General features: G+C 33.2%; 2 protein-coding genes across 2 annotated transcripts; both read right to left on the reverse strand.

Moving 5' to 3' along the window:
* Positions 1-2,448: 2,448 nt before the first annotated feature.
* Positions 2,449-4,320, reverse strand: LOC114181645 (cytochrome P450 82A4-like). Its single transcript, XM_028068154.1, has 2 exons — positions 3,348-4,320; positions 2,449-3,264 (listed from the first exon to the last, which is right to left on the reverse strand). The coding sequence occupies exons 1-2, from the start codon at positions 4,278-4,280 to the stop codon at positions 2,653-2,655; spliced, it is 1,545 nt and encodes a 514-aa protein (XP_027923955.1). The 5' UTR covers positions 4,281-4,320; the 3' UTR covers positions 2,449-2,652.
* A 6,782-nt stretch (positions 4,321-11,102) lies between these two features.
* On the reverse strand, positions 11,103-11,615 carry LOC114180910. The gene is made up of 2 exons (XM_028067205.1): positions 11,418-11,615; positions 11,103-11,318 (listed from the first exon to the last, which is right to left on the reverse strand). Exons 1-2 carry the CDS (start codon positions 11,613-11,615, stop codon positions 11,103-11,105), a joined length of 414 nt encoding a protein of 137 aa, XP_027923006.1.
* Between the last annotated feature and the right edge of the window lie 1,417 nt (positions 11,616-13,032).

Here is a 13,032-nt window from a genome sequence, read left to right on the forward strand (position 1 = left end):
TGTGATTTCTTTCGATAGTCTCTCAAATTATTTCTAAAACACACATTTGTTAGTTTTTTAATATTTTTATTTATTGTTTATTTTCATCATGTAGAATAATATTTTGATATATTCTATCTAACTATTTGTTATTTTATAACTTACTATTAATCATACTGTAATTTTTTTCACTTTAATTGTATAAATAACTTTTATTTACTACAATATAAAAATTTAATGTAATTTCTATGAATATTTTTTTGTCACTATCCAACATATATTGAAGTTCAAAAGATACAAAATCTATGTCAAAATTTTATTATTATGTTTATTATTTGTTCTTTGTGTCATTTTGATCAAGTGATGTATTATAACTTTTATTAGTGTATAAAAAAGAGATTCATTATAATTTAAAAAATTGAAGTAAACAAACATTTAAAATATATTTTAATTTGAATATTTGTTTTCCTTTCATTATTTGTTCTTTGTGTCATTTTGATCAAGTGATATATTATAACTTTTATTAGTGTATAAAAAAGAGATTCATTAGAATTTAAAAAAAATGAAGTAAACAAACATTTAAAATATATTTTAATTTGAATATTTGTTTTCCTTTTATATTTTTTTGAAATATTTTTTAATTTTATCAACTAAGTTCATCAATGTTGTAGTTTGCAAATTTAATAAATGTTTTGGTTCACATGAAATTTTATTTGGTATTCTAATATAAAATGTAAACAATTATAATTTATTTTAAGATATTTGGCATCGAAGAAAATCCTCCTAATATTGAATATTTCATAATATTATGTTTTCTTTACCGTAATTTTTTTTCTTTTATAAGAATTAATATTGAAGTAGTTAGAATACGGGTACGGGTATGGGTACGAGATTATACCCGTTACCCGGTGGGGATGGGGATGGGAAAAAAGTTTGATACCCGTTGGGTTTGGGTATGGGGATGGGGATGGGGATGGATTTTTTATGCGGGGATGGGTATGGGATAGCGAAACCCGTCCCCGCCCCGCCCCGTTGCCATCCCTATATGTAGGCACCCCACCAAGTTAACTAAGTTGACCTCATTCTCCACCATGTTGTCTGGGGTATCTACATGCTCCACCATGTTGTTTGGGGTATCTACATGCTCCACCATCCTGTATGGGCTATCTGCATATCTCACCATCCTATGAACCCTACTTGCTTGTCTTGCCGAGCTATCCACACTACACAATTATCTTGTTGAGTTATCAACTATACTCAACCTTCTTGCTGAATTCTCCATGTTATTCGGTCTTCTTGCCGAGTTCACCACTTGCTTATGCTCATCCTCCGAGCTACGCGCCATCATCAACAATGTCACTTCTTCTTTTCCTTTTTCTGTGAGGTTAATCGTCTCTTTTTTTCTAGTCTCAAATTGACAATCTTTTGCAAAATGTCCGACCTTACCACAATTGAAGCACTTGCCTGAGTAACAATCATTTGCATAATGACCATACTTGCCACACTTGAAGCACTCAACATTTGAGTTGCTCGATCGACCTCCTCTCCATGGACCTCGTCCTCTTCCGTGTCAATTTTGTTGAGCAAACTGTTCTTTCTCTTCTTGTTCTCGGCTTTGACTACCAGGATCGCTTCCTATACCTTGGTATTGTCCTTTGCTTTGAGTGTTCTGAGCCTCTCCCTTCATTTGGAGTAGTTGATCAAGTGGCTCCGCCTTCTTCTTCTTCTTCCACTACTCATGTGCCTCAAGTGACCTAGCAAGCTCTTCAATCGTGAGCATTGATAGGTCCTCATACTCTTCAATCGTGCACACCGCGTTTTCAAAATCATCTGTCAAAGACCTCAAAATATTTTCAACAATTCGGCTAGCGGGCAACATCTCTCTGTTTCTACTAAGTTGATTCACCACAGTTTCAACCCGAGTAATGTACTTGGCTACTCCTTCTGTCTCCTTCGTCTTCATGCTCTCCAATTCACCTCTAAGTGTTTAAATTCTCACCTGCTTTACTCTCTCATCTCCCTTATACGCCTTCTCCAATATGTCTCACGCTTCTTTTGAAGATTTGACACTTGCAATATTCTCAAAGTCAGACTCGTCCACAACTTGATACAAGATGTACAAAGCTGCCTTGTCCTTCAGACATGCGTCTTTCAGCACTTCCAACTTGGACGGGGAAACATTGTTTGTAACTTCTGCATCCTATTATTAGTATTAGAAACTCCTCTTAATATTATTATTGGAGATAATTTATTGTCCGAGAGGGTTCAATATGGTTTTTATGATCATTTTATTTTTATTATAATCTAACAAAGGATTTCCCTATTGGTCTGCTGTTTGACAAAACAGTGTTAAGGATGAAATTCGAAAAAGACGTCATTGTCACGAAAAAATCTGGAAACACTAAGCTGATACACTGGATGATGACCTCATGCATTGCATGTAACGTTTATACAGAGAAAACAAAACGGTTATACAATGGATAACAAACCAGAACGTATTATTGAATCAAAGTGGCTTTTATATAGAGCCTTTACAAGACATACCAATAAAGACTGCATCTTCTAATTTATAGCAAAATAGAAAATTAATCACTATATGTCGTAAAATGAAACACATGTTCATCTCCTAATTTGTAGTATTATGCAAAGACCTCTTCATTGCTTTCATAACAATTAGGAGATAGATACACATGGTTTAACCAGAATATCAAGTGGAGTGGTTTTAGTGTTGGTTAATCCAAAGGTTTCAGACATATCAGGAGGTTCAGTTGAGGGGTTTAAGATTTCAAAATAATGCAGAAAACTAGCAAGAGTTAAATGAACAACTTGAAGGCCAAAGGATATTCCAGGGCAAATCCTTCTACCTGCTCCAAATGGTAACAGTTCAAAATCATGACCCTTCATGTCAATATTTTTATCAGTTGTGAGAAACCTTTCTGGTTTAAACTCTAATGAATATGACCAAACATTTTGATCTGTCTGAATTTTCCAAAGATTTGTAATCAAACGGGTTCCCTTTGTGACATTGTAGCCACCTACAGTACAATTCTCTGTGAATTCATGAGGTGCAGAGAGAGGAGCTGGAGGGTATAGTCTTAACGTTTCTTTAACTGTAGCATGAAGGTATGTTAACTTAGAAATGTCATTCTCACTTAGCCATTCCTCTTTACCAACTATGTGAAGCTCTTGTTTAAGTTTTTCTAATACATGAGGATTTCTTAATATCAAACACATTGCCCATGTAAGAGTAGTGCTAATTGTGTCAGTGGCTCCTGCAACTATTGTCTGCAAAAACAAATATGCAATGAAAGAAATGTATAAGTAGCAATTACACAAACCGAAATTCATGCATGAACATATACACATACCAGTACAGTGGATTTGATCATGGTATCTGCATCAACCCCATCACTCGTTTGTCCATCAAGCATTGAAATCATCACGTCCATGAAATCTTGAACTCCATCAACCTTTCCACCCGAAGGCTTGCTTTGTCTATGCTCCTCTAACCACTCAGCTATAATACTATCCAATTCCTTCGCAGTTTCTTTCATGGCCTTCTCATGGCCTCCAAAATCGAACCATCTCAACCAAGGAACAGCATCTCCCACTGTGAACACCCCGAAAAGATGCATGAACTCCTTCACGGCCTTCACACATCTCCGTGCCTTCTCATCATCCACGGTTCCTGCACTGAAATATCGCTTCCCCAAAACCATTTGAAGAACAATGTTGAATATCAGATGAGAAAACCATTGCTTCAGCTCCACCGAGGCATAGCCACACTCGTTCTTGTTGCTACACCAAAAGTTAAAGAGCTCCTTGATGGAGCCTCGAACTTCTGACTCAAAAACATGACGCAGCTGCTTCACCCGGTGAGGGGAGAGGATCTCTAAAGTTGTAATCTTTCTAACTTTTCGCCAATAGGGACCACATGGTGCTACGGCGAACATGGCTTGGTTGTAGCTCATGTGTTCCATGGCAACGAGCTTGGGGCGAGAGGAAACGGCAATGTCGTTTGTTGTGAAGCATTCCTTTGCCGTTTCCCAGTTGTTGATTATCAAAGCCTTTTTGGAACCAAGTTGGATGGTGAAGATGGGTCCATATTTGTCAGCCAAATCACCCAAAGTTCTATGGGGTGTCTTTGAGCCACTCAGCAATGGAAGGTGACCGAGTATTGGCCATGCACCTGCAACTGTGGGAGTTTCTTTTCCTCGAGAAAATTTGAAGAGACGATAGAAAAAGAAACAGAAAAGAATTATCAGAGGAACAAGTGCATTTGCAGAGACATTTAGATCCATCGAAGAGAAGATTGTGTATGCGTAGTATACTTGAGGCTACACAAATTGGATTTTAATAGTGTCTCACTCTCTCTCTCTGCCACCCTTTATAAATTTTGACAACTATCATTTTTTAAATAGTTTTAAAATATTAAAAATATAAAAATATAAAACCACTTAGAAAAACCCACAAATTATTAAAATTTAATAATCAAAAAAGTCATTTTCCTTTACATTACTTCCCGTCTACGATAAACCTTTTTATTATAGAAATTTTGATATCTTTTCTACATATCTTTAGCCAGCATCTTTTAAATTATTTTTTATTTTTTATTTTTTTAAATTTTAAAATCACTTAAAAAAATATTATCTAATGTTATAAAAAGATTGTCAAAATTTAATTTGTCCTATTAAGTATACGTAAAACAAAATGTATTGATGAGTGGTCCCTTCCATATTTTGACTCCGTTCTACTATGGCAACTAGATATCTGAATTGAGTTTTATGTAATACTGTTTTGATATCTTAATATATGTTAAAAAATTAATATACTGATATAAGTATATTTTAAAAAAAAATTAAATATACTAATAAAAATATTTGATGTTTTAAAATATATTAAAAAATATATTTTAAAGATTTAATAAAAAGATATTATCAACAACTCAGCAGATATAAAAAAGTGAGCAGAAAATTCAGAGCCCAAAATATCTACCAGTTTGATTTTAATTGATAATGAAATGGAAACCACTAGACTGGGAACTGAAAACAGTGGCGGGGCTTTTTGAGTGATGTTAATTGACATAAGATAAGTGGGACAGAGAGATTCTACAAATTGCACAAGTGGGAATTTTTACTTAATAAAACGGTGAATTTAAAAGAAAAATGAATAAGTTATATAATGTCGACACGATTTTTTAAAAAATAAATAAATTTAAAACGATTTAGTTAAATTTGACCTTCAAGTGATAACATAGTATAGTTTTTTTATTTTCATAAAATTTAAGAAGTCGTGTTGTCAAATTTAGTGAAATCATTTTAAACATACACAACATCTTTACAAAATTGAGCCAACATGATAGGACTTATCTAACTTCAAAACTTTTAAAAAATTATTCCATTTTTTATAATTTGAAAAACACAATTACCCCACGTTAGGAAAAATCCACCATAAGTGCACCACTAAATTATTGTTCCCGATAAGATTTTATCAAACAATAAAGTAGTGAATGGGGTAAAAGTGTTCCGTCACGTTTTTTATTTTTAAAAAGCACTTTAGAAGGATAAAGAAGTACATAAATTGTGTTTGACCTGAATAGTGGAAGATTTATTAGGTGTACTCAGTGGCACATCTTTAGGTAATATTTTGAAATGTAAAATTTTTTGTTGAACTATTCTTTGATTCGTTTTTTGTTTGAAAATATTATGTTGGTTTTTCAGTATTATTTTAGTTTTAATTTGATCTGGATTTTATAAAAATTAATGTAATTTTATCTTTTTTGTTAATTTTTTGAAGCAGAACAAGAATTTTTCATCAAAATTAGTATTAGGACTATGTCAATTACACCAACGAATCAAACCCCTCTAATTCACAACTTCAATTTTGATGAAAAATTCTTGATTTGATTCAATAAATTTAAAAAAACACACAAAATTACATCATTTTTTAAAAATTGGACCAAATTGAGATTAAAAAAATTGAAGAACTAACTTAATACTTTTGAACGAAAAAGGAATCAAAAGAGAATTTTTATATAAACTAGTCAAAACATTCTATTTATTTTTTATATAGTAAAAAATAATAAAATTAGAATTATTGTTATTATTATAATTATAAAATTAGATATAAATAATTTTTATAATTTTAGTATAATTAATTTTTATTTATAATGATTAAATTTTAAAAAATAAAAAATATTAAATTAAAAAAATAATTATTTTTATTTAAAAAATATTTAAGAGATAAAATTGAAAAATAAATGTAAAAAAAAACTTTTCCTTATATATAAATATAAATTTATAAAACTTTATTAAAATATCAAATATATAAAATATATTAAAAATATTAAATTTAAAAAATTATTTAAAATCAAATATTAAATTATATAAGTGTAAAAAAAATTATTGGGACCATGGTCCCTTGTGCAAACGATGGTCTGCCACTGGGTGTACCAAAACCATAAATATGTATTACATTATTATATTACTATAGAGATTGAAAAGACAAGACTTTTAAAACTTAGTTGAAAAGTATAAAGAGAAATAATTAAAATTAGGAAACCTCATATTAATAGATAGGTATAAATACACTTTTTGTACCCAAACTTTTTCGAAAAGTTCAATTTGGTACTCGAACTTTAGAAATATTCATTTTAGTACCCAAACTTTTTAAACGTGTTTATTTTGGTACCTTCCGTTAAAGACTACATAACGTCGTTTGCCTTCTATTGAGGTGGCACTGTGCATGGCATACGTGGCAGAAAGAGTGGTTTGGCACGTGTTATTTGTGGTAAAAAAAAATCGAACGAGGTAAATAATTTTTGAAGTAAATATTGCGCGAGAAGAGCATCGTTGTGGATTTAGGGCAAAATTAGGGAAGTTTAGGGAAGTGAAATTGAAAATTTTGCAGAAGGGAAAATTAGGGCAGAGGGTCAATTTGGGAGTTAGGGTTCGGTGGTGGATTTACATTCGGTGATCGGAGAAGAAGGGCGACGATTTACTTCCGTTCGTTGGAAGACGGAGCTTTGGCAGTGGAAGACAAAGCGTTGATTTTCGAGTGGAAGGTGAGTTTTCTTTTCTGCTTTTTATATTTGAGTTGATGAATGCGTTCTGATTGTTTTGATTTTCGAAGCTGCACTTTCGTTTTGGGGTTTGTATTATATTGCGTAAATGTGGGGGTTCTGTTGTGGGGATTGTGCTGTAGGGGTCCTTGTGTGTGCGAAGTTGTGATATACTTGATAAATGTTGTGGGGTGAGGGATTGAATTTCATAAATGTTGTGGGGTTCTGTAAAGTGTAAAGTGTAAAGTAAAGTATGCGGTGGGTGAGTCGGTTGTGGTCCCCTCTATGACTTTATACTGTTTTCTTTGGGGTATGGGCTGTAATTTGTGGCGTTTTTTTGGGTATTCTTTTTAAACTGGGTAAATGGTTTTACTTTATAGGTTGTGATGTCTGATGATTGTTTTGAAGTTTGCTCCACCATGGTGGCCATTTTATACAGAATGGTAGCTTAATTTATAGTGATGGGTTAACAAGTACATGGGTATGTGATCCGGATTGGTGGAGTTTCTTTGAGATTATAGGGAAACTTAAAGAGATGGGTTATCATCTTGTGAAGGAATTGTGGTATAAAGTTGGAAAAGGGTCAATGTTAGAGAATAAGTTGAAGTTGTTGAGTGATGATAAGGGAGCATTGCACATGGTAAATATTGCGAGAAGAGATGGGAATGTGCATTTGTTTGTAGTTCACACAGTTTCTGAGGCTGAAGTAGTTGATAACTTTTTGGAATATTACCCTTTAGGTGATGACAACAATGAAACTGGTAATGGAAATGTTGAGGTACAGGGGCAGATGGATTGTGATAGTGTTTGTATAGGTGGCAATAATGAACAACCACATGCAGGGGATAATGTTGTTGATCCTGAATTGCAGGATGATGGTAATAATGAACAGCCATATGCAGGGGATAATGTAGTTGATCCTGAATTGCAGGATGATGGTAATAATGAACAAGTAGATGCATGGGATAATGTAGTTGATCCTGAATTGCAAGATGATGGTAATAATGAACAGGTGGACAAAGGGGATAATGTAGTTGATCCTCAATTACAGGATGATGGTAAAAATCAGACATGTGAAGATGGAAGGGAGGATGATGTTCAGGGTGAGGAGGAGGGACATGATAATCAGAAATGTGATGAGGGAGTTGAAGATGTTGAAGTCCGGAGTTGGACTGATTCAGAAGCTGATATTGCTGATGCAACACGAGATCAGGATTTCGAAGATTTAGTTGATGTCAACATTGCTTATGATAGAAATGGTACAGATGACCATAACTTGTGTGAGGGCAGTGTTGAAGTGGATGTGTATTTGAGTGAGGGAAGTCATGAAACTGGTAAAGTTAAGATTAATGATAGGGGATTATCTGAAAATGAATGGGTGTTAGACCACTTGGACAATGGTGAAGAAAGTGAGGAGTCAGTGGAGAAAGAAGACAACACTAAGTCAAGGTTCATGACCTTTCGGATGCCCATAAACATGGAAGATTACCAGTGGGAAATTGGTACATATTTCATAGATAAGGCCCAATTTGTAGATACAATTAGGACGTATGGTGTGCATTCTGGTTTGAAGTTGAAAATTCAAAGAAATGATAACCGCAGACTTAGAGTTATTTGTTTGGGAGCTAAGGGAAAATGCAAGTGGTTTGCATATTCTGGATATGTCCCTGCTAAAAACATTTGGCAACTAAGGAAAGTAGTTGACAAGCACACATGTAGTAGAGAATTCAATGTGAATGTAATAAATGCAAAGTGGTTAAGTGGGCAGTTAAAAAACACAATGAGAGATAATCCAAGTACTAGGGCTGTGGATATTCGTAAGAAAATCTCAAGAAAGTGGAATGTGAATGTGACTAAGTCAATGTCACGTAGAGCAAGGGCATTGGCCAATGACGAAGTTGAAGGTTCTTTTAATGAACAATTTAAACGAATATATGATTATGCTCATGAAATTCTGAGATCTAATCTGGGATCAACTGCAAAGGTTAAAGTTGATACAATTGAAGGGAAAACATACTTTATGAGATTTTATATGTGTCTTAAAGCCTGCAAAGATAGTTTTTTTTTTGTCGACCTATTATTGGTTTGGATGGGTGTTTTCTCAAAGGGAGATATGGAGGTGAATTGTTGACAGCTATTGGGAGGGATGCAAATGATCAAATGATGCCAATTGCATGGGATGTGGTGGAAGTAGAAAATAAATATACATGGACTTGGTTCTTGGAATTGTTAGTGGACGATCTTGGTGGGCCCAATATATGTTCTTCCATCACTTTCATGTCAGACCAACAGAAAGTATGTTAAAAGTTATTTGTTTTTTGTTTAGCAACCACATGGATAAAACACTTATGCACTGATTTGTTGAATAGGGTTTGTTGCCTGTTGTACAAGACATTTTGCCAAGAGTTGATCAGAGTTTTTGTATGCGTCACTTGTATGCAAACTTTAGGAAAAAATTCCCAGGGAAAAATCTGAAGAATCTGATGTGGAAGGCTGCAGTGAGTACTTATCCACAACAATGGGAAACTACTATGCGAATGATTAAAGAAGTTAACTTGGAGGCATTCAAGCATCTAATAGCCATACCATCTAGGTGAGTGAACTTATACGATATTGCTATGATTTATTATTCAGTACCCAATTTTCCATTACCATGTTCTCATTGTTTTGCATAAACAGGTATTGGTCTAGGTCCAGGTTCAGCCCAAGGCCTATGTCTGACACATTAGTGAATAATATGAGTGAGGCTTTCAATGGTGTGATTGTTGAGGCGAGGAGCAAGCCTATCATAACTATGATGGAACAAATTAGAGTTTATTTGATGGATAGATGGGCCAGCAATAGATCAAAGGTGTCTACAACAGAAGGGCCAATCTGCCCAAGAATTAAATCAAGAATGAAAGAGGAATCTAAAGAAACCAAAAACTGGTTACCAAGGTATTTGCTCCTGTAATTAGTTTTTTAGTATCATGTAATCTTTACATTTTCAATGGTTAATTTAGAATCAATTTTGCTTTTATCATACCAGGTGGTCTGCAGAAAAAAATTTTGAGGTTAGGCACACATTCAATAGGGAGAAATTTGTTGTCAACCTAGATACCAGGGAGTGTAGCTGTAGAAAATGGAGTATCACAAGGTTGCCTTGCTGTCACTCGTTGGGTGCAATGAAATTCTTGAATTTGGATGAAGAAGAGTTCATACCTCTATGCTTCAAGATGTCAACATATGAGGAAACTTATCAACCAATAATATACCCAACCAATGGACAGCACCAGTGGGATGTCACAGAATATCCAGATGTTTTACCTCCACCAAAAAGAATTCTACCAGGGAGGCCAAAAAAGAAAAGACGTCTAGAAGCTTGGGAAATGAAGAAGAAAGATAAACATGTTATATCTGTGAAGAGATCAGGTGTACGAAGAAGAAAGATAAACATGAAGCTGAATCATCCCAACCAGTCCACCAAAATCTCATTCCTCATCCAACACGTGGTAGACCTTTTTCAAGGCAAAATCTGCAGCATAGGCGTGGAGCTGTTTGGAAACCATGACTGTAGGATTAGTTTTAACAATGCAGCTGCACCTTTTGTAATGACTTTACCAATATTTTGAGGCTGCACATTTTGTAATGACTTTACGATTTTGTTATTTTGGATTGGTATTGTGTTACCAATACTGTTGTCTGCTGTAAAAGGTTATGAACAATGTCCTTTTTATATCATATTTCGTGTTATCAATGAATTTCTATCAACTTTGAATTTCTATCATTCTTTTGTCTGTTGTATATGATAGCAAGGCAGCCCTGCACTCCATTATCAATGAATTTCTATCAACTTTGACAGATTGTGTTCAAATTTTAGGTCCTTTCTTGTAATTACAGCCCATGTAACATTTCAAATAGCAGAAAAATAAATGCAATACTTTCACAGGTGATTCACATTTTTCATAACTTCAAACTTTAACTCATTTCATTAAATTTGATCTTACAAAATAACCTTTCAAACACCTGAACTGAAATCCAACAACTTGAACCAGCTAATCTTTCTCTACAATATCATATCATTCTACATCAACATCATGGATACTAAAATCACATTAACTACAACCAACAGGCACACCACTCCAATTAACAAGTTGACCCACTTTCTCCATCCCTTAACTTCTTTCTCTAGAATATAAATCTTCTGCCTTTGCCTCAGAATAGTTGCATCCTTTTTGTCATCACCATCTTCAATGCACCATTTAAAGAAATTGCACCCATATGAAGCTCCACTTCCACCCTGTTATTCAAAAAATAACACAACAAAAAATTACTTTACTATGCAACTACATGGAAACACAAACATAAACTTATCTAAACACAAAAACAGAAGCCTGACCTTGAAATTAGGGCATTCCCAAAACTCTCTCCCACCATTCTTCACAGTTCTAGCCGTTCTCAACACAACTTCCACTCCGCAATTGCATGTGGGTGCTTCACCCAACCCTCTACACCCACCACTATTACAGGACAAGCTTTGATTTCGCATCAACCATGAATTGTGAGAGCAAGAGGAAGATGATTGAGCCCTTGACATTTCTTCAATGTCGAGAAAAATGAGAAGAAGAGAAAACCACCTATTAGGGTTCCAAAAAATAGTGCACTTAAAGTTTACCAATAAAGGGGATTCCAACTCATTTTATCTGAACAATTCTTTCTGCCACGTATGCCATGCACAGTGCCACCTCAACAGAAGGCAAACAGCGTTATGTAGTCTTTAACGGAAGGTACCAAAATAAACACGTTTAAAAAGTTTGGGTACTAAATTGAACATTTCTAAAGTTCGGGTACCAAATTGAACTTTCCGAAAAAGTTTGGGTACCAAAAGTGTATTTATACCTAATAGATAAATTGTGTTGGAATTCAAATTTTAAAAATCTAACCTAAATTAAGATGGACTAATTTAACAACAATTTTAAAATTTAGTTTTGTTTACAAAAATATTAAGATATTTTGAATATTGTATATTATATCCATATCTAAAACTCTGAATCAAATGGAGATCAAATTTAAGATAAAATAATCAAATTGGATATAAAACATAAATATAAGTTGTGTATGACTTTTGAAAGTATTTGTCCTTTGTCCAAATTTGGAACTTTTCTGATATTTGCTGTCAATGCTTTAAGAGAGGTAAGGATTGACGAAGCATTCTGTATTATATGGACATGAATTTGGAAGAAAAAATCGCAACATGAATGAGACAGTCACATTAATCATAACAAACTTTGTTACTGATACTTCTCGCAAAGTGTTTATAATTTTTTAAATATATATTATATTACATTAGTAAATAATAATAATATAATATTTTTAAGTTAATATATAAAATAAAATTATAGTTATTAAAAATAAAGGAAAATATATTAAAAAAATAGAGAATAATTATTAATAAATAAAGAAAAATAAAAAATAAACATAAAAAAAATTAAAAATATTTATAAAAATAACAGTCAATGTAATAAATAATTATATTTTAAAAAATAAAATTAATATTTTAAAATAAATTTTTTTATATATTGTTATAGATATTTTTATTACATCAGCGAAATGGAAAAAGGTAGGGCAACCGAGTGTGAAATAAACGTGATAATATGAGAACGACGCAAGAGTAATCACATGACCATGCTTAAATTCAGAAGTATGATACTGTGAAACCAAATAAGTTATTTCTTTGCAAAATAATCTTTCAATTTCAAATGATAGAATCTGGAAATTAAGAAATTAATGATATTCGATGAAACCAAATATTCATCGTCATTCTTCCATGTATGCTAAAAGAAGAAAAATAATCTGTCAAATGAAAGAATATGCAAATTAAGAAATTCATGATCAAACAAAACTTTGATTGCCATTCTTCCAATACGTTAGACGGGGAATAACCACCAATAAAAAAATTATGAAAATTAAGAAATAAAAATACTTTGTAATTTGGTGCATCTATTCTTATAAAA

Source organism: Vigna unguiculata, chromosome 4, assembly GCF_004118075.2.
Source record: "Vigna unguiculata cultivar IT97K-499-35 chromosome 4, ASM411807v1, whole genome shotgun sequence".
In the NCBI taxonomy this organism is placed as follows: Eukaryota; Viridiplantae; Streptophyta; class Magnoliopsida; order Fabales; family Fabaceae; genus Vigna; species Vigna unguiculata.

Bases quoted from the DNA above. Each gene is read 5' to 3' on its own strand.
- LOC114181645 (XM_028068154.1), bottom strand. From the start codon at position 4,280: ATGGATCTAAATGTCTCTGCAAATGCACTTGTTCCTCTGATAATTCTT. The intron at 3,265-3,347 runs GTATGTGTATAT...TTGTTTTTGCAG, and splicing joins TGATCAAATCCACTGTACTG to ACAATAGTTGCAGGAGCCAC.
- LOC114180910 (XM_028067205.1), bottom strand. From the start codon at position 11,615: ATGTCAAGGGCTCAATCATCTTCCTCTTGCTCTCACAATTCATGGTTG. The intron at 11,319-11,417 runs GTCAGGCTTCTG...TTTGAATAACAG, and splicing joins GGGAATGCCCTAATTTCAAG to GGTGGAAGTGGAGCTTCATA.